The sequence below is a fragment of the Pseudophryne corroboree genome, chromosome 5, assembly GCF_028390025.1.
Source record: "Pseudophryne corroboree isolate aPseCor3 chromosome 5, aPseCor3.hap2, whole genome shotgun sequence".
NCBI lineage: Eukaryota > Metazoa > Chordata > Amphibia > Anura > Myobatrachidae > Pseudophryne > Pseudophryne corroboree.
This window is the reverse complement of record NC_086448.1, coordinates 800,809,690-800,832,399: the sequence shown is the minus strand read 5'-3', so window position 1 is coordinate 800,832,399 and position 22,710 is coordinate 800,809,690. Positions and strand designations below refer to the sequence as shown.

The window sequence follows — 22,710 nt, the reverse complement described above, 5'->3', positions numbered from 1 at the left end:
ATGCAACACCACGATAAGGTCCAAAGGCGCCGTAGGCGGTACAAAGGGAGGTTGGATGTGCAGAACTCCCTTCAAAAAGATCTGAACCTCAGGGAGGGCAGCCAATTGTTTTTGGAAGAAAATGGATAGGGACGAAATCTGGACCTTCACACATCCCAACCTCAGACCCATATCCACATCAACTTGTAGGAAGAGGAGAAACCGTCCCAGTTGAAACTACACCGCAGGAAAAAAATTTGACTCACACTAAGATACATATTTTTTCCAAATTTGATGGTAATGTTTAGACGTTACTCCTTTCCTAGCCTGTATCAGGGTAGGAATAACCTTGTTCGGAATGCCCTTCCGAGCTAGTATCAGGTGTTCAACCTCCATGCCGTCAAAAGTAGCCGCAATAAGTCTAGATAGGCGAATGGCCCCTGCTGCAGCAGGTCCTCCCGAAGAGGAAGAGGCCTCGGCTCTTCTTGCAGTAGATCCGCGTACCAAGCCCTTCTTGGCCAGTCTGGAGCAATGAGGATCGCTTGAACCCTTATTCTCCTTATGAGCTTTAGAACTCTTGGGATGAGTGGAAGTGGAGGAAACACGTACACCAACTGGAACACCCACGGAGTCACTAGGGCGTTGTGCAGGCAGGAAAATGGCGCTGAACGCTGCTGGATGCACTCTGAGGAGAAGCTCTGCCCCCAAAATGGCGCTGTCTTCCCGCTCTTGATAGGATTATACTGGCCTGAGGATTTGTGCTGGCTGAGATCCGGAGACCCCGACAGGCTGTGTGACCAGTGTAGGGTGTAGGCGCTGGCTCAGGACGCCCCTCACAGCGCCGCACTATGTTCCGCTGAGCCTCCGGAGCGCAGTTAATACTGCGCTCCTACCCTTATGCCACCATTCACACCGGCCCCCCGCTTGCTAGAGGGGGGTCGGCGACTAACTCGCCACAAAACTTCAGCTCTGTAAGGGGGTGGCGGCATGCTGCCAGGGTGAGCGATCCCCTGTGGCGGGGAACGATGAATCCCCTCAGGAGCTCAGTGTCCTGTCAGCGGAGATAGGCGCTCAGACCCCGCAGGGCGGACACTACCCCCCACCCCCCCCTTAGTCCCACGAAGCAGGGAGGCTGTTGCCAGCAGCCTCCCTGTAAAATAATAAACTCTGTCTAAGATAAACTTTACTAGAGAAACTGTAGAGCTCCCCTAGCTGTGACCGCCTCCTCCGGGAACATTTTCTAAACTGAGTCTGGTAGGAGGGGCATAGAGGGAGGAGCCAGCCCACACTCTCAAACTCTTAAAGTGCCAATGGCTCCTGGTGGACCAGTCTATACCCTATGGTACTAATGTGGACCCCAGCATTCTCTAGGACGTAGGAGAAAATGTAATGTTCACTTTGTAAATATAATACATTTGATGCATCCGGAAACTTATAGCACACCACTCGTATGGCTGCACCCAGCACTCGGGCCAAGCCCCCAGGACCATTCCATCACAATCTGGTTATATTCCAGATTTATTGGCAGCCAGAATCTTAAGAAAAAACAAGACAAATACTTCCAGCACTATGTAATGGGCCAACAAAAGAGACAAGGATCCAACCTAATAATAAAATGTAGAGGACTCACACTTGTAAACATCTGATAAGCCACCAACATGAAGATGCCTCTGCTCAGATGGTCATACATTACATAATAATAGCACCACTCTAAATTGAGTGCCAACTTACCTGGAGGCACCTCAAGATCCTCCAATATGGCAATACAACAATACATTGGAGGATCTTGGTGTAGGACCACCTCAGCAGAGGCACCTTGACGTGGCAGGTGATCTTGGTGTAGGACCACCTCAGCAAAGGCACCTGGATGTGGCGGGTAGCATATCATAAGTCTGCAAACGTGTCCTCTGAATCTTACTATTATGTGGGATGCATGTGTCTTATGCTGATTATAGGAGCCACATGGTACGATATCAGGCAAATCTCAGATACGGCCAATGATTTAGGTACTAATATCACAGCATGTTTGACCTACAAACATTACCTAGATCTATTGCTTTGTTCATTCAACAAGTCTTTTGCCCAAACTCTGGAGTTTACTTACCAAGGTGCTAGACCCTGGCTTTCATTGGTTCACATGTCACTGGACTGACCAAAGCTAGAAGCTATTGTCACTATGGGGTATATTCAATTAAGGTCAATGCTGCCGTCTTGTCGAAAAGACGTCAGTTTTCGACTTTTTCAGGCCGGAAGGGGTTCCGACCTATTCAGTCCCCAGCATTTTTATTCGACAAGTCGGGGAATTCAACTTGTCGAATAGTACGTGAATTGGCGGTATAGCCGCCGATTCGCGTGTTTCTGAGGGAAACGGGGCCAAATTCGACAAATTTTGGCCCAGTTTCCGACCATCTCAGTTCGACTTAAAAAGTTGAACTGAGATGAACTGACCTGAGAGGAGGAAACGGGGGAGAGCCGCGGGCAGACGGGGGGACAGCAGCGCTGCAGGAGGATGTGTCATAGCCGCCGCTCACGGCAGTGTCCACCCGGCTCCAGCAAGTGAGGTCCCGCTTGCTGGAGCCGGGTGGATGCTGCTGTGAGGTCTGGCGGCTGTGCCACATCCTCCTGCAGCGCTGATCTCCCTCCGTCTCCCCGCGGCTCTCCTCCCTCTCCGGTCCCTCATCTCAATTCGACTTTTTTAAAGTCGAACTGAGATGGGCATTGAATAGCCCTCGTCGGATCCATTCCGACAAATGCATGTCGGAATGGATCCGACCGCAATTGAATATACCCCTTTATGTGTAAAACAAGAAAATATATATCACATATTCTGCCACCATACCTGCTATCTACTGCATAAACCAAAAACAATGCGGCCGTACCTTGCAGTGAGTAACACTGAGCTGTTGCTGGTCGGAAGGCAACTGGTCGGGAGTTTTACCGTCTGGGATAAATAGCAGCATGTTGGAGGTATCTGCGATTTTCATGTCATAGGTTTTGTCTTGACTACAGACGACAACGTGGTCACTTTTGTCACCGCGAATCACAAGGCTAAAAGTGTTGCGGGGGATGGGACAAAAAATAAATAGTAAGATATTAAACAGATCATATAAGCAAAAGTAGGAAAAAAAGTAACTGTGTATCTGGGCAAAACCATACAGCACTGCAGGTGGGGCAGATGTAACATGTGCAGAGAGAGTTAGATTTGGGTGGGGGGGTGTTCAAACTGAAATACACATTGCAATGTAACAATAAAGCCGTCTCACATTTGTGGGCTACATGCAAAAGCAGCCAATATTTACCCTGCACAGAATAATATAAATGTATCTGCTCCCCTTGCATAGCAACACAGTCTGTTTCAGATGCAAAGTTACTTGCTTTTTTTTGCTTTACTTCCAACTCAGAATCAGGCCGACTGTGGGTAACTGCTCATTTTCCCCTCCATGGGGTGCGAGCATAAACAAGCGAGATTATGCTACCCCAATAACCTGTGTTACGGTAGCTCATGAGCTGTTGACAGAACCTCACAGCTAACTGAATGACCCCCCAAAGAGTACAGGTCACTTTTTGGAAAAAAGGACATACAATACAGTGGTGGATTAGGGCACAGCAGGTGGGCGCCTCAGTAAGAAGTCTATCGGCTGCTGCATTAGCATGAAGACCTAGGTAACAGGCGCATAAAAAGGACACAGCCGCAGCTATAACCGCGTACACCTCCACATCAGGCACTCCGGCTCAACACTGGCTTGGTATTTGTATAACAGAAACGACTGTAGCCAATTATAATCTTACTCATTCCTACCTGCCGCCAGCCTCTATCTCCTTACAGAGCGCGTCATCCAGCTCCAGGAGGCTGTAATCACCGGACGTGAAGGTATCGCTGAACGTCAGACACTGCAACGTGCTGCGCAGCTCCTCCACATTCAGTTTGGCTACTTGCAGAGTTGCCGCCACTTCCTCCAGGGACCGACTCATTCTGCAGGCGGTAAGTCAGGCGCTGCAGTTATACCATTGGCCAGAGGCACGGAAGGAATGACAGCTGCAATACAAAGAGATATTTACTACTAAGACACAGTTACCTAGCCCAGCTGCCCATCTTTATTACGCAGAGGAAGAAACCTGACTGTTCTCCCCACGTTGAATTTTGACGGGCGTTTCTGCCCGGCACTGTAGCGCAAAGAAGGTCGCACTGCAAACGTGAGCACCGCAGCATGACATATTGGCCGCATTACAGCGTCAGGAGGCATCAGACTGGAGGGCAGAGCAGATCTCTCCTACAATATTAAAAGAAGGGGGAAATTGGATGGTGTAATGGTTAGCATTACTGCCTCACAGCACCGAGGTTGTGGGTTCAATTCCCACCATGGTCCCGACAGTTAGTATATTCTCCCTGTACTTGCATGGGTTTCTTCCAGCTACTCCGGTTCCCTCCCACAATCCAAAAATACACCGGTAGGTTAATTGGCTCCCGGCAAAAAAATTAACCCTAGTGTGTACGTGTGGTAGGGAACGTAGATTGTAAGCTCCACTGGGGCAGGGACTGATGTGAATGTGCAAATATTCTATGTAAAGCGCGGCGGAATATGTGTGCGCTATATAAATAACTGCTAATAAATAATAATAAATAAATTGCTGGTGGGAACAGTGGAGAAACTGGACTGCCTGTGTCCAGCTCTCTGCGTTTCAGCGGCTGTGTGTTTGTCACTGGGTCCTTCTGTGTAGCTAGCAAGCGGGGCAGTGTCTGAGCTGTTTATCTTGTGTCCAGCCAGCAAGTGGGGCAGTATCTGGACTGCTCTTAAAACTTATGCATGTGTCCAAACGGGATCCGGTCTGAAGATCGACAGTGTCTAGGTCGACAATGTTTAGGTCGACCAATATAGGTCGACAGTCACTAGGTCGACATGGATGGAAGGTCGACAGGTCTAAAGGTCGACATGAGTTTTTCACATTTTTTAATTTTTTCATACTTAACGATCCACGTGGACTACGATTGGAACGGTAAAGTGTGCCGAGCGAAGCGGTAGCGGAGCGAAGGCACCATGCCCGAAGCATGGCGAGCGAAGCGAGCCATGCGAGGGGACGCGGTGCACTAATTTGGGATCCCGGTCACTTTATGAAGAAAACGACACCAAAAAAAAAATAAGAATTTACTCACCGGTAATTCTATTTCTCGTAGTCCGTAGTGGATGCTGGGGACTCCGTCAGGACCATGGGGAATAGCGGCTCCGCAGGAGACAGGGCACAAAATTTAAAAGTTTGACCACTAGGTGGTGTGTACTGGCTCCTCCCCCTATGACCCTCCTCCAAGCCTCAGTTAGGATACTGTGCCCGGACGAGCGTACACAATAAGGAAGGATTTTGAATCCCGGGTAAGACTCATACCAGCCACACCAATCACACCGTACAACTTGTGATCTGAACCCAGTTAACAGTATGATAACGTAGGAGCCTCTGAAAAGATGGCTCACAACAATAAACAACCCGATTTTTTTGTAACAATAACTATGTACAAGTATTGCAGACAATCCGCACTTGGGATGGGCGCCCAGCATCCACTACGGACTACGAGAAATAGAATTACCGGTGAGTAAATTCTTATTTTCTCTGACGTCCTAGTGGATGCTGGGGACTCCGTCAGGACCATGGGGATTATACCAAAGTTCCCAAACGGGCGGGAGAGTGCGGATGACTCTGCAGCACCGAATGAGAGAACTCCAGGTCCTCCTTAGCCAGGGTATCAAATTTGTAGAATTTTACAAACGTGTTCTCCCCTGACCACGTAGCTGCTCGGCAGAGTTGTAATGCCGAGACCCCTCGGGCAGCCGCCCAAGATGAGCCCACCTTCCTTGTGGAGTGGGCATTGACAGATTTAGGCTGTGGCAGGCCTGCCACAGAAAGTGCCAGTTGAATTGTGCTACAAATCCAACGAGCAATCGTCTGCTTAGAAGCAGGAGCACCCAGCTTGTTGGGTGCATACAGTATAAACAGCGAGTCAGATTTTCTGACTCCAGCCGTCCTTGAAATATATATTTTCAATGCTCTGACAACGTCCAGCAACTTGGAATCCTCCAAATCGCTAGTAGCCACAGGCACCACAATAGGCTGGTTCAGGTGAAACGCTGATACCACCTTAGGCAGAAAATGAGGACGCGTCCTCAATTCTGCCCTGTCCGAATGGAAAATCAGATATGGGCTTTTATACGATAAAGCCGCCAATTCCGACACTCTCCTGGCTGAAGCCAGGGCCAGTAGCATGGTTACTTTCTATGTAAGATATTTCAAATCTACCGATTTGAGTGGCTCAAACCAATGGGATTTGAGAAAATCCAAAACTACATTGAGATCCCACGGTGCCACTGGGGGCACAACCGGGGGCTGTATATGTAGTACTCTGTCGGGGCCTTCCTGGCCTCACACCATGCAACATATTTTCTCCAAATGCGGTGATAATGTTGTGCAGTCACCTCCTTCCTGGCTTTGACCAGGGTAGGGATGACCTCTTCCGGAATGCCTTTTTCCCTTAGGATCCGGCGTTCAACCGCCATGCCGTCAAACGCAGCCGCGGTAAGTCTTGGAATAGACACGGTCCCTGCTGAAGCAGATCCCTTCTTAGAGGTAAAGGCCACGGATCTTGTGAGCATCTCCTGAAGTTCCGGGTACCAAGTCCTTCTTGGCCAGTCCGGAGCCACTAGTATCGTTCTTACTCCCCTTTGCCGTATAATTCTCAGTACCTTGGGTATGAGAGGCAGAGGAGGGAACACATACACTGACTGGTACACCCATGGTGTTACCAGAGCGTCCACAGCTATTGCCTGAGGGTCTCTTGACCTGGCGCAATACCTGTCCAGTTTTTTGTTGAGGCGGGACGCCATCATGTCCACCATTGGTCTTTCCAATGGACTACAATCATGTGGAAGACTTCTGGATGAAGTCCCCACTCTCCCGGGTGAAGATCGTGTCTGCTGAGGAAGTCTGCTTCCCAGTTGTCCACTCCCGGGATGAACACTGCTGACAGTGCTATCACATGATTTTCCGCCCAGCGAAGAATCCTTGCAGCTTCTGCCATTGCCCTCCTGCTTCTTGTGCCGCCCTGTCTGTTTACGTGGGCGACTGCCGTGATGTTGTCCGACTGGATCAACACCGGCTGACCCTGAAGCAGAGGTTTTGCCAGGCTTAGAGCATTGTAGATTGCTCTTAGTTCCAGTATATTTATGTGAAGAGACGTTTCCAGGCTTGACCACACGCCCTGGAAGTTTCTTCCTTGTGTGACCGCTCCCCAGCCTCTCAGGCTGGCATCCGTGGTCACTAGGACCCAGTTCTGTATGCCGAATCTGCGGCCCTCTAACAGATGAGCACTCTGCAACCACCATAGCAGAGAGACCCTTGTCCTTGTCGACAATTTTATCCGCTGATGCATCTGCAGATGCGATCCGGACCATTTGTCTAGCAGATCCCACTGAAAAATTCGTGCATGGAATCTGCCGAATGGAATCGCTTCGTAAGAAGCCACCATTTTTCCCAGGACTCTTGTGCATTGATGCACAGACACTGTCACTGGTTTTAGGAGGTTCCTGACGAGTTCGGATAACTCCCTGGCTTTCTCCTCCGGAAGAAATACCTTTTTCTGAACAGTGTCCAGAATCATCCCTAGGAACAGCAGACGTGTCGTCGGGATCAGTTGGGATTTTGGAAAATTCAGAATCCACCCGTGCTGTTGGAGCACTACTTGAGTTAGTGCTACTCCGACCTCCAGCTGTTCTCTGGATCTTGCCCTTATCAGGAGATCGTCCAAGTAAGGGATAATTAATACGCCTTCTCTTCGAAGAAGGATCATCATTTCGGCCATTACCTTGGTAAAGACCCTGGGTGCCGTGGACAATCCAAACGGCAGCGTCTGAAACTGATAATGACAGTTTTGTACCACGAACCTGAGGTACCCTTGGTGTGAAGGGCAAATTGGGACATGAAGGTAAGCATCCTTGATGTCCAAGGACACCATAAAATCCCCTTCTTCCAGATTCGCTATCACTGCTCTGAGTGACTCCATCTTGAACTTGAATTTTTGTATGTACAGGTTCAGAGATTTCAGATTTAGAATAGGTCTTACCGAGCCGTCCGGCTTCGGTACCACAAATAGCGTGGAGTAATACCCCTTTCCCTGTTGTAGAAGGGGTACCTTGATTATCACCTGCTGAGAATACAGCTTGTGAATGGCTTCCAATACCGTCGCCCTGTCTGAGGGAGACGTTGGCAAAGCAGATTTTAGGAACCGGCGAGGGGGAGACTTCTCGAATTCCAACCTGTAACCCTGAGATACTACCTGCAGGATCCAGGGGTCCACCTGCGAGTGAGCCCACTGTGCGCTGAAATTCTTGAGGCGACCCCCCACCGCCCCTGAGTCCGCTTGTAAGGTCCCAGCGTCATGCTGAGGCCTTTGCAGAAGCCGGGGAGGACTTCTGCTCCTGGGAAGGGGCTGCTTGCTGCAGTCTCTTACCCTTTCCTTTGCCTCGGGGCAAATATGAATGTCCTTTTGCTCGCTTGTTCTTATAGGAACGAAAAGGACTGCGGCTGAAAAGACTGCGTCTTTTTCTGCTGGGAGGGGACTTGAGGTAAAAAGGTGGACTTCCCGGCTGTTGCCGTGGCTACCAAATCCGATAGACCGACCCCAAATAATTCCTCCCCTTTATACGGCAATACTTCCATATGCCGTTTGGAATCCGCATCGCCTGACCACTGTCGTGTCCATAGACTTCTTCTGGCAGATATGGACATCGCACTTACTCTTGATGCCAGAGTGCAGATATCCCTCTGTGCATCTCGCATATAAAGGAATGCATCCTTTAATTGCTCTATAGTCAATAAAATACTGTCCCTATCCAGGGTATCAATATTTTCAGTCAGGGAATCCGACCAAGCCACCCCAGCACTGCACATCCAGGCTGAGGCGATTGCTGGTCGCAGTATAACACCAGTATGTGTGTATATACTTTTTAGAGTATTTTCCAGCCTCCTATCAGCTGGATCCTTGAGGGCGGCCGTATCAGGAGACGGTAACGCCACTTGTTTGGATAAACGTGTGAGCGCCTTGTCCACCCTAGGGGGTGTTTCCCAGCGCGCCCTAACCTCTGGCGGGAAAGGGTATAACGCCAATAACTTCTTTGAAATTAGCAGTTTTTTATCAGGGGTAACCCACGCTTCATCACACACGTCATTCAATTCCTCCGATTCAGGAAAAACTACAGGTAGTTTTTTCAGACCCCACATTATACCCCTTTTTGTGGTACTTGCAGTATCAGAGATATGCAAAGCCTCCTTCATTGCCGTGATCATATAACGTGTGGCCCTACTGGAAAATACGTTCGTTTCTTCACCGTCGACACTAGATTCGGTGTCCGTGTCTGGGTCTGTGTCGACCGACTGAGGCAAAGGGCGTTTTACAGCCCCTGACGGTGTTTGAGACGCCTGTACAGGTACTAACTGGTTTGCCGGTCGTCTCATGTCGTCAACCGACTTTTGCAGCGTGCTGACATTATCACGTAATTCCATAAACAAAGCCATCCATTCCGGTGTCGACTCCCTAGGGGGTGACATCACCATTACCGGCAATTGCTCCGCCTCCACACCAACATCGTCCTCATACATGTCGACACACACGTACCGACACACAGCAGACACACAGGGAATGCTCTGATAGAAGACAGGACCCCACTAGCCCTTTGGGGAGACAGAGGGAGAGTTTGCCAGCACACACCAAAGCGCTATAATTATATAGGAACAACCTTATATAAGTGTTGTTTCCTTATAGCTGCTTAAATATATATAATATCGCCAAAAAATGCCCCCCCTCTCTGTTTTTTACCCTGTTTCTGTAGTGCAGTGCAGGGGAGAGCCTGGGAGCCTTCCTAGCAGCGGAGCTGTGTAGGAAAATGGCGCTGTGTGCTGAGGAGATAGGCCCCGCCCCCTATTCCGGCGGGCTCTTCTCCCGGTTTTTCTGAGACCTGGCAGGGGTGAAATACATCCATATAGCCTCATGGACTATATGTGATGTATTCTTTTTAGCCAGAAAGGTATTAACATTGCTGCCCAGGGCGCCCCCCCCAGCGCCCTGCACCCTCAGTGACCGCCGGTGTGAAGTGTGCCTGAGCGCAATGGCGCACAGCTGCAGTGCTGTGCGCTACCTCATGAAGACTGAAAAGCCTTCAGCCGCCGGTTTCTGGACCTCTTCTTACTTCGGCATCTGCAAGGGGGTCGGCGGCGCGGCTCCGGTGACCCATCCAGGCTGTACCTGTGATCGTCCCTCTGGAGCTAGTGTCCAGTAGCCTAAGAAGCAAATCCATCCTGCACGCAGGTGAGTTCACTTCTTCTCCCCTAGGTCCCTCGTTGCAGTGAGCCTGTTGCCAGCAGGACTCACTGAAAATAATAAAACTATCAAAACTTTTACTCTAAGCAGCTCTTTATGAGAGCCACCTAGATTGCACCCTGCTCGGACGGGCACAAAAACCTAACTGAGGCTTGGAGGAGGGTCATAGGGGGAGGAGCCAGTACACACCACCTAGTGGTCAAACTTTTAAATTTTGTGCCCTGTCTCCTGCGGAGCCGCTATTCCCCATGGTCCTGACGGAGTCCCCAGCATCCACTAGGACGTCAGAGAAAAAAAAATCCTCATGTCGACCTTTAGACCTGTCGACCTAGCACATGTCGACCTAGAAACCCTGTCGACCTTCCATCCATGTCGACCTAGTGACTGTCGACCTATAGTGGTCGACCTAAACATTGTCGACCTAGATACTGTCGATAAAACGAACCACACCCGTTCAAACAAGTGTGAGTATCTGGCCTATTTAGTATAATCTCTGTCCAGTCTGTATTATCTTAGCCACTCTTTAGAATTGTTTATAATTTTCTTCTGGGCAACTCAAGGGGTCAATCCAATTAGGTGTGAAGCAACAGGTGCACTTTACGGCAGGCTTAACTCACTCAAAACTGCTGGTAGACCCATTAGAGCTGCGAGCACTTTTGTGCAATATCGGGCTGAAATCAGGCCGTGAGGGGTGCAAGATGCCGTTGCTAAAACGTGATGGCAAGAGAAACTCACACACTTCACACCTAATTGAATTGACCCATAAAATTATACTATCTCCTGGGACACTCTTTCAAATTTTATTATGTAATGACCGTATGAAAAGATGCGGATGCCATCAGTAGCTCTGTAAACCGCAGCGGCTGCGTCCAAAGACGCAGTATCACTGGCAGAATGGCCCATTGCTAAAGCTGCGAGTTGCCACAACCTCTAACACCCCCCCCCCCCCCCCCCAAACGGTCATGAGATACCTGTGGTTTTTTTTTGCCACTCTCAGTTAGCTCCCCAAAACAATGCCGCATTGTCATTCACTTTGTGCACAAATCCTGCGCAGTGCACTGATGCAGTGGCAAAAAAAAAAAAAAAAACTGCTCTCTAAAGCATCACTGCAAATCTTAGTGTACAGTACGCTGACTACCATGTCACCTGCATAGACCACAGCAACTACCTGGCTGCAGATTTAACTGACCATATAGGGCCTACTGTGGCAATGTACAGAGAATGACACATAAAATAGTGCACAGTACACTGACTACCATGACACCTCCATATACTATGGCAATGTACAGAGAATGGCACATAATATAGTGCACAGTACACTGACTACCATGACACCTCCATATACTATGGCAATGTACAGAGAATGACACATAAAATAGTGCACAGTACACTGACTACCATGACACCTCCATATACTATGGCAATGTACAGAGAATGGCACATAAAATAGTGCACAGTACACTGACTACCATGACACCTCCATATACTATGGCAATGTACAGAGAATGGCACATAAAATAGTGCACAGTACACTGACTACCATGACACCTCCATATACTATAGCAATGTACAGAGAATGGCACATAAAATAGTGCACAGTACACTGACTACCATGACGCCTGCATATACTATGGCAATGTACAGAGAATGACACATAAAATAGTGCACAGTACACTGACTACCATGACGCCTGCATATACTATGGCAATGTACAGAGAATGACACATAAAATAGTGCACAGTACACTGACTACCATGACGCCTGCATATACTATGGCAATGTACAGAGAATGGCAAATAATATAGGGGTAGATGTATTAACCTGGAGAAGGCATAAGGAAGAGATAAACCAGTGATAAAGCAGTGTTAAGTGCAAGGTGATAATGCACCAGCCAATCAGCTCCTAACTGTTAATTTACATATGGGAGCTGATTGGCTGGTGTGTTATCACCTTGCACATATCACTGGTTTATCACTTCCTTATGCCCTCTCCAGGTTAATACATCTGCCCCAGTGTGCACAGTACACTGACTACCATGACGCCTGCATATACTATGGAAACGTACAGAGAATGACACATATTGCACAGTACATTGCCTACTATGTCACCTGCATAGACCATGGCAATGTAAACAAACTACTGCCTGGCTGCAGATGTAGCTGTCCATATAATGGCAATATACAGAGAGTAACACTGCCTAAAATGTCACCTGCATAGACCATGGCAATTGTAAACACAGTGCCCTGACAGCAGATACAGCAGACCATTTACCATGGCAATGCACAGAGGTTGACACACAGTGCAGATGTGAGGAGGGGGACCCTGTGCACCATGCCATCAGCAGCACACAGTGCAGTGTTAGGATATAGAATCAACCATACATATACTGTACACACTGACAGCAGCCAGGACACGGAGCATACACACCGGACACTAGAGCACGCTGCCTCCCGGCCTGGCTGTGCCCTTCCCAGGGAGAACTCGTCAGTATCCTCAGCTCAGCTCCGCAGAAGGGAAAATAGACACAACCCACAGCCTCTGCACATTCTGGTTTCCCGCCACGGTGGCGCAGGACTACACACTGATATTTAAAGTAGAGTGTGAACTGTGTGGTAGAGAAATGTCTCCTCTCCCGGCGCCATTTTCCTGAAGACGGCTGTACAGCTAAGGACGCTTAAAGCATAACCCCGGCACTGTGACTATTTTGCCTCAGGGAAGCCATGAGTCATGTGCTGGCGTCTCTGACCACTTGTGATGGGGTGATATGGGATGGAGGCAGGATAATATACACGCAAATGGCCTCAGTGTGCCGCTGCTCTATGGTGGGGTGGCTGGGAAGTAGCTGCAGGACAGAGTTGCTTAGAGCAGGTGGCAATGGCTGGGTATGAGGATGGGATTAGAGTGGTTCCAGAAACTTTTACATATGTGACTGTACGTTACTAAAAGCTCAGTATACGCCTATTATATGTTATATTTCTCATACGTCCTAGAGGATGCTGGGGACGACATCAAGACCATGGGGTATAGACAGGATCCGCAGGAGACATGGGCACTCAATACTTTTCATTGGGTGTGAACTGGCTCCTCCCTCTATGCCCCTCCTCCAGACCTCAGTTTTAGAAATGTGCCTAGGAGACTGGATGCACTCCAGGGGAGCTCTACTGAGTTTCTCTGAAAAGATTTATGTTAGGTTTTTTATTTTCAGGGAGATCTGCTGGCATCAGACTCCCTGCTTCGTGGGACTGAGGGGGCAGAAGTAGAACTACTTCCTCAGAGTTTCATGGCTCTGCCTCTGGCTGACAGGACACCATTAGCTCCTGAAGGGAACTGAACGCTAGCCGTGTCTAGATGCTCACTCCCACAGCGCGCCGTCACCCCCCTCACAGAGCCAGAAGTCGGAAGACAGGTGAGTATAAGAATGATCTTCAATCAAGTAAGTGACTGCTGAGGTGCGGCGCGGCTGGCGGGAGCGCAGCGCACCATTGCTGCCCACACACACAGGTACTGCAAGGTGTAGGGAGCGGGGGGGGCGCCGCCCTGGGCAGCAAGAAAAATACCTCAAACTGGCTAAGAGGGGGCATAAGATGCCGCTGGCACAGCCCTACCCCTGCCAGTATAAATAATAAGTCAGTATACTGAGTGTAAGGACGCACCATTGGGCGGAGCTTCTTCCTCAGGCAGCCAGCACACTACTCAGCGCCATTTTCTCTCTCTCTCTCCAGGCTGCAGAGAACACGCTGGTCCTCTCCTCCACTTCTGACAAGTACAAGGTGCTATAAAGGGGGGGGCACAAAACGATTGTGGTGCATTTGATAGTGTATATTACTATTTAAAAGCGCTTTTGGGCTGTGGACATACTGTGTTCACAGGCAATACTGGCACTGGGTTTGTGAACTGGCTGCTCCTATCCTGTGTCCCTCTGACAGATTTTACTGTGAGTCTGTCCCCAGAATAAGTCCCAGTGTGTCTGTGAGTGTGGTGTACAAGTGTGAGGCATGTCTGAGGCAGGGAGTTCCTCCCCGGAGGAAGCCATTTTAGGGACACAGAGTTGTAATGTGGTGGCACTACCGGCACACCAAGAGCCTGCATGGGTGAAAGAGCTACGTGACAGTATACATCTGATTAACCGTAAATTGGATAAGTCTGAATCTAAAGGTGGGTACACACTAATAGATAAATCTGCAGATCAATTGATCTGCAGATATATCTATGGAAGGATCGAGCAGTGTGTTCAGCATACACACTGCCCGATCCGTCGGGGACTGACGTCATGAACTGGGCGGGCGTGTACACACGCCCGCCCAGTTCAGCTGTCAATCAACGCCGGCCGCCGCAGCAGGTGTACGGGCGGTCGGCCGACAGCCCCGTACACACACAGCGACGCGCCAATATATCGGTAGATACATTGGCCGTCGGCTGTGCTGCGGGGCCGACGCAATACGTCTGTGAACGACGGAGTTCACAGACGTATCGGCCGTACACACTGGCCGACGGTCCAGCGATATATCGGCCGTTCAGGAGAACGGCCGATATATCGACCAGTGTGTACGGGCCTTAAGGCTGCATGCTGGAGAAAATCTGTGGAAGATGTGGTTTTTCAGGATGCTGTTATTCCTTATGCGGCCGGCCCCTCTGGGTCGCATAAGAGACCATTTGCAAATGTTGTAAACACTGATACCGACACGGATTCTGATTCTTGTGTCGACAATAGTGAATCCAGAGAGATAGATCATAAATTGGCAAAAAGTATACAATATATGATTGTGGCTATAAGGGACGTGTTGGAGGTTACAGAAAGCACTCCTGTACCTTAGGAGAAAGCTTATTTATGTAAGGAAAATAAATCCAAAGTCACGTTCCCTCCTTCACACAAACTAAATGCTCTGTTTGAAGGGATGTGGGTGAATCCTGATAAAAAAATTCCTATTCCCAAAAGGATTCACATAGCTTATCCTTTCCCGGTTGAAGACAGGAAAAAATGGGAGTCACACCCTGTGTTAGACAGTGCACTTTCCAGGTTGACAAAGAAGGTAATTCTCCCTGCTCCTGGCACGGCTTCTCTTAAAGAGCCGGCAGACCGCAAAATGGAAACGACATTGAAATCCATTTATGTTACCAATGGTACACTGCTCAGGCCCACTATTGCCTGCGCATGGGTGAGTCGCGCTATTGAAAAATGGTCAGAAAGCGTGTCATCAGAAATTAACACGATTAAGTTAGGGAATATCAAGGACGCTGCCGCCTACATGCTGGAAGCAATGAAGGATATTGGACTCTTGAGTTCACAGGCCGCTACCATGGCAGTATCGGCTAGGCGGGCATTATGGATTCGCCAGTGGAACGCGGATGCAGATTCCAAAAGAAACATGGAGGCTCTCCCATATAAAGGTGAGGCCTTATTTGGCGATGGCCTGGATGCGTTAGTCTCGGCGGCTACCGCAGGTAAGTCAACATTTTTGCCCTCTTCGCCTGCATCGGCAAAAAAGACCTATCACCCGCAAATGCAGTCCTTTCGGCCCAATAAATACAAAAAGACGAGAGGTTCCCCCTTCTTTGCAGGAAGGGGAAGGGGAAAAAAGCCCACACCGGCTCCAGGTTCCCAAGAGTAAAAGTCTACCCCGCTCGGGTGGGGGCACGTCTCAAACTCTTCAGCCAGGATTGGATTCTGTCTGGCCTGGACCCCTGGGTGTTGCAAATAGTATCCCAGGGATACAAACTAGAGTTTCAAGACGTTCCCCCATGCCGATGATAAAGCTAAATATTTATCTTATTTAAAACCCTTAAAGAGGTCTAAGAACACTGTACGCTATTGACGTATGGAGTACCGTAAGGGTACGCACGTTGCGTAACAATCGCTTAGCCGTAGTCGAGACGCTCAAGCGTTACGTTCGCTCACGGCCAAGAGATCACAGGCAGGCAAGCTATTGGCTGCAGACTAACGTAATGTTTCGCTATAGCGTAGCGGACGCTCGGGACCACGAGGAGATCACCAGCGGCGCTAACGCTCACAATGTTAAACCTTTATATCTAAACCATAAACAATGTATTATACAGGAAAACCTTAGTGTAGTGATAGAGTGTAGATGCAACACAGTGTAACCTTATTAACTTAAAAAGCTGTTCGAGCGTCACCGACGCTCTGAGAATACTTAACACTATAAGAAATACACCAATACCGGGCTTAGGGTCTAACGCCTTATATGAATGTTATACTTGAAAAAGAATAATACAAAACAAGTCATACACTACAATATAACATAGACTAACTAACCAGATAACTACACAGGAAATACAATACAATACAATTACGTTTAAGGGAAAATGAGAGAGAAAGAGGAGGAGAGAGAGAGAGATATGGCTCACAATAACAATAGACAATATGATTGCGGAGAAAACTTACGCACAAAGGGAACGATCGCATGCGCCTCGATATCCAGCTCCCGATTATCAGCAATGAGAACCGTTGAAGAGAGTGAGCTGGATATGATCGGCTTGTCTATTTATGCCCCACACACAATACAATTCAATGGTCCCTACAATCTCATTGTTCATTGGACACAGGAATTCGTCTTCGCATTATAACAAGAGGTCATAGGTTGATTCATACAGGTGGGCTGAGACCATTTCCAACTGTTCAGGTGGGTGGGAAACTAGGTTTCCCGCCGCATGGATAAGTAAGTGCAAATAATAGTAAAAGTACATAAACTTCTTATGTCCATAACTATTCGCACGAGCGATCAATCAGCTTCAAACCAACACCGGAATATTGCTAATTAAATACTCTTCCGATGGATACTAAACACCACTGTATGACCCATGTCTGACCCTTCGTATCAAACAAAGAGGGATCTCTCTGTCCATGAACATGCTATATTAACTAAACTTTCAGAATCTATCAAGGGGACCATGATCTACAAAATACATTATATGGTGAAAATATATAACGATTGAGTCGCACGCTGGGCGCACAGAAACTCTACCGTAAATGCGCATACCGTGCGCCTGCGGGTGCCCGCAACAGCGAGTATGCGTACGCACGGGAGAGCGCACGCATGCGCAGCGCGGACCTGTATGAGGTGCAAATATGGCAGTGTGCATCGTGATATTTTTCTGACTTTGACACCGATTTTTCAAATCGACCTTGCCAGCTTCTCCGCCAGAGAGAGAAGCAGTAACAGCGGCAATCCAAAAATTATGTCAAGACCAGGTCATAGTCCTGGTACCGTTGTCACAACAAGGGCGGGGTTTTTATTCAAGCCTCTTTGTTCCGAAGCCGGACGGCTCGGTCAGACCGATCCTAAATCTAAAAAATCTGAATTTTTTCCTGAAAAGGTTCAAGTTCAAGATGGAATCACTTCGGGCGGTGATTGCCAGTCTGGAGGAGGAAGACTACTTGGTGTCGGTGGACATAAAGGATGCTTACCTGCAAGGATGTTCCCATTTATCCTCACCAGGCTTATCTGAGATTTGCGATTCAGGATTGTCATTACCAATTCCAGACGTTACCTTTCAGTCTCTCCACGGCGCCGAGAGTATTCACCAAGGTGATGGCGGAGATGATGGTCCTCCTTCATCAGAAAGGAGTCAATATAATCCCTTATCTGGATGACCTCCTGATAAAGGCGAGATCCAGGGAGCAGTTATTACAAAACATATCCCTCTCCCTGTCAATACTCCAACAACACGGGTGGATCATAAATTACCGAAAGTCACAGTTGGAACCGACGACAATGTTGTCTTTCCTCGGGATGATTCTGGACACAGAAGTTCAGAGAGTATATCTTCCCCTGGAAGAGGCTCTGGAAATCCAGAAAATGGTAAAACAGATATTGAAACCATCAAGTGTGTCGATCCATCAGTGCATTCGGTTGTTGGGGAAGATGGTGGTGGCCAACGAGGCCATACAGTTTGGCAGGTTCCATGCCAGAGTATTCCAGTGGGACCTGTTGGACAAGTGGTCGGGGTCACACCTACACATGCACAGAAAGCTAATCCTGTCGTCAAAAACCAGGATTTCGCTCCTGTGGTGTTTGCACAGCTCTCACCTGCTAGAGGGATGCAGGTTCGGCATTCAGGACTGGGTCCTAGTAACCACGGATGCAAGTCTCCGAGGCTGGGGAGCAGTCTCTCAGGGAGAAAACTTCCAGGGACGTTAGTCACAACAGGAAGCCTGTCTTCACATAAACGTTCTGGAGCTAAGAGCCATTTACAACGGCCTTCAACAAGCGGTACATCTTCTTCAAGACCGTCCCGTGCAGATCCAGGCGGACAATGTAACAGCAGTCGCATACATAAACAAGCAAAAAAGGAAAGAGAGCGCAAATAGACTTGAATTATTCCATATTTATTATATCTAAAATTGCACATACACCAAAATTAGTTTAAACTATACCAATTGGCAACTGGATTTAAAACAACTTAGTACTTTAAAAATATATTTCATAGCATAGGATCCCTAACACTCGAATATCCTTATGGTTCCACTCAAGTAATACCCTACTGATTACCAGATAATTTTCACAGGTGTCCTTTAGTGAAATCAATGTAGAAAGAGTCCAAGAATGGTGAAAGACCCTTATTTATATCCACCAGTCACGTCCTGTGTGATAATACATGTATTTATACCGTAATCATGGTTATTGTTTCTTTTAAGAAAGAATTGAAACAGTTAATGTAGCAAATATACTGATGCTTCAGGTAGCTAAAAGTCAGTTTGTAAAGCAGGCTTTATCTCATATTGCAGCCTCTCTAGAGCGTCTCCGTCTGCCGCTCTCTACCTTAATCACTTATTGTGTTCAGAGCGGTTAGGCTTACCGCTTCCCGAGCGTTTTGGTCCACGGCGCTGGGATTGCGCGCACCGCCTGGCGTGTCCAAGGTGATTGTAGCTGCGGCGCCTGTGTTCACCTCTCAGTGCCCGACTGGACCGCTGGCTCCAGGCACGTGATCGGCAGCCACGGTCCCTGCTTTGCAAAGGGACCAATGCAGGTGGCTCCAGACCCAGGACCGGACTGTCCAATAAAGTGATTGATGCTGAAATCGGTGGCAACCAAATCCGTGAAGAGTGTTTGGATCCTAAAACACCCTGACGCGTTTCTCGACCGTTATAAGCTGGTCGTTTCTTCAGAGGGAAGGAATATTCTATCCCATCAGGTCTCCTTATTTAAAGAGACCTGAGAATGAAATTAGTGCAAACACCTGAGAGTCCACCTGTTCTATTAGGTCTCAGGGAAGCGTGTGCATACAGGATTCTAAATGTATACTCATTTGAATATAAATCAGCATGACCCAAAATTATATATCTCCTTACAGCATTAGAACTATTATTATAATAAAATAAGTTTTGATAATACATATAGAATAAATAATTAATCCAATATAAAATATAAGCTATACTATACAAAGTGTATAAAATACATAAATGTATATAAAATATATAGATATATGAACACATAAATATACAATCATATATATATAGAGATTGAGACAAGCGAAGACAGCAGTACCATGTCAATTAAACAAAAACGCACATGTAGAAAATATATTACTAAAATATATATATATATACATATATACATATATATATAATACATATATATTAAAAAAATTCACATATCGTTCTAAAAATTATACATGATAATATACACATAGAATAATACCCATCCACATTCTCCTATATAGAATTTGTAGGATTATGCAAACTGTATCAAACCTATATAAACTATTACTTATTGAACTGGTCATGTGGAACAACACCCACAGGTCTAAACAGCCACTATAATAGTGACAACACCACCCATATTAAGTCATATTATGTTCTGTTGTATTAGCCTCACTCAGACTAAATACTAACGGTAGTGATGTCCGACATATCAACTGAAACACAGAATAACAATATAATAAGATAAAATTAAAAAAACATACATAGGAGTAGAGAAGCACATACAAACTCTACCCATCCCTATTCACACATGTTGATAATTTATTCATATCTTTATCTCAGTTCATAGGTTACATCTATTTACATTAGACTACATCTCTCTATTCAAAGGGGAAAGGAGTCTAAGGATAGGATATGAGTCTAGAAGAATAGGGAAACTCAAATGAAATTACCCCAAAGGAGAATATACTCGGGCGCAAACTACAGGATATCTACAGGGACCCCGAACAATCCTCTGATGGCAATCCACCTAAAGAATTGAAAGAATATATAAAGGTGTATAGGAAGGGGAAGGAGCACCAATAGAGGATTAATCCGAGTGGGTGGATGGCCCTGTAACACCCTAGGAAGAGAGATATATTTACACTCGATCCGCCTAGGGTGAAACAGGTGCCAACCCAACCCCTCCGGTTCCTCTATATTCATTGACAAACTGTACTAAAGATATTCTTATAAATCAGTAGAACATAGGCCCCTTAGAAGCAAATGGGTCCTAGCCTCAACCAACAACTAGAGACCAATGTCCAGTGCCAATACTGAGAACCCATCAGATGGCATTGAGTTCCACCGTGTCATTCAGACCATGTGGACTCAAAGTATGTAATTGAAATATCCAGAAGGCTTCGCGCATGCAGAGCCTTCTAAACCTATCCCCTCCCCTCATGGTGAAGCTAACATGTTCAACGGCTCTAATCGTGAGACCACTCATGTTCCCCTTCTGACATATCGAAACATGACTGGACAGACTATGAGTCTTAAGATTCTTAGCAATGTTTCTCTTGTGCTCCATAAATCTCTCATGAAGGGGGCGAATAGTGCGACCTACATACTGCAGGCCACATTTACACTGTATAACATAAATTACATAATTTGTCCTACAATTCATGAAACTTTTTATCTCAAATTCCTCTGATCTATCGAAAGACTTGATTTTTTTACATTTGTTTTCAGCAAAAAGACAAGTGACACATTTATCCTTACCACACTTAAAAAACCCATTAGGTTTCGGGGGTAATCTCAACGTGTCCCTTCCCGTGTCTATATGTGCCCTCTTAAATAGACTCGGTGCTAGTTTTTGTTTAAGGGAATTAGCCTTTCTAAACACCACTAGATTTCTTTCCATTAGTGTGGTTTCTAATAATTTGTCAGATTTTAGAATCGCTGAATTCTTATTAATGATCCTTTTAATCTCACTTGCAGCTGTGTTAAATTGGGTAATGAATGATATTGACCTATCCCCATTATTATTTTTATTATTTTTATTTCCTTTGTTGTTATTACTAGTATTCTTACTGGGGGATTCATACTCCACCTTTAACCTTTCTGGATGGACCAATGTAGACCTAGATTTACATACATAAACAGGCAGGGCGGAACAAAAAGCAGAGCGGCAATGGCAGAGGCGACAAAAATCCTCCGCTGGGCAGAAAAACATCTACAAGCTCTGTCGGCAATATACATTCCGGGAGTAGACAACTGGGAAGCAGACTTCCTCAGCAGACACGATCTCCATCCAGGAGAGTGGGGCCTCCACCAAGAAGTCTTCGCAGAGGTGACAAGTCTTTGGGGAGTTCCTCAAATAGACATGATGGTGTCTCATCTCAACAAGAAGCTTCATAGATACTGTTCCAGGTCGAGAGACCCTCAAGCGGTAGCAGTGGATGCACTGGTGACCCAGTGGGTGTTTCCATCAGTGTATATGTTTTCAGTCCATTTCCGCTGATCTCAAAAGTACTCAGGATCATAAGAAAGACAAGGGTTCGAGCAATCTTCATTGCCCCAGACTGGCCAAGAAGGGCTTGGTACCCAGATCTTCAGCAGTTACTCATAGGAGATCCTCGGCCTCTTCCTCCTCGGGAAGACCTGCTGCAGCAGGGGCCGTGTGTGTACCAAGACTTACCTACGTTTGACGGCATGGCTGTTGAGCGCCGTATCCTAGCCAGGAAGGGTATTCCTAAGGAGGTTATCCCCACCCTTATTCAGGCCAGAAGGGGAGTAACGTCAAAACATTACCACCGTATTTGGAGAAAATATGTGTCTTGGGGGTAAATTTACTAAGATGGGAGATCTATTTCAGTTGGGATGTTGCCCATAGCAACCAGTCCGATCCTACTTCTCATTTATCTAGCACCTTCTAGAAGATAATACCTGGAATCTGATTGGTTGCTATGGGCAACATCCCATCTGAAATAGAACTCCCATCTTAGTAAATTTACCCCTTGGTGTGAATCCAAGAAAGCTCCTACTGAAGAGTTTCACTTAGGACGTTTTCTCCATTTTTTGCAGGATGGTGTGGAGACGAGCCTACGATTGGGATCAATCAAGGTCCAAATTTCGGCCTTGTCAGTGTTCTTCCAAAAACAATTGGCCTCTCTTCCAGAGGTTCAGACCTTCGTGAAAGGGGTTCTGCACATCTAGCCTCCATTCGTGCCTCCAG

General features: G+C 47.2%; 1 protein-coding gene across 3 annotated transcripts in view; it reads right to left on the bottom strand.

Moving 5' to 3' along the window:
- Nucleotides 1-12,922, bottom strand: part of DSCC1 (DNA replication and sister chromatid cohesion 1) — a 54,487-nt gene extending 41,565 nt beyond the window's left edge. Inside the window, exons 1-3 of one of the 3 annotated variants that reach the window (XM_063924452.1) lie at nucleotides 12,764-12,922; nucleotides 3,779-4,015; nucleotides 2,859-3,027 (exon numbers count right to left, since the gene is read on the bottom strand). In XM_063924452.1, coding sequence (XP_063780522.1) covers nucleotides 2,859-3,027; nucleotides 3,779-3,951 — 342 coding nt within the window. In that variant the 5' untranslated portion in view covers nucleotides 3,952-4,015; nucleotides 12,764-12,922. Of the gene's footprint in view, nucleotides 1-2,858; nucleotides 3,028-3,778; nucleotides 4,016-12,545; nucleotides 12,713-12,763 lie in introns of those variants that run through there. The other 2 variants (XM_063924453.1, XM_063924455.1) reach the window with 2 other exon arrangements.
- Nucleotides 12,923-22,710: the final 9,788 nt, after the last annotated feature.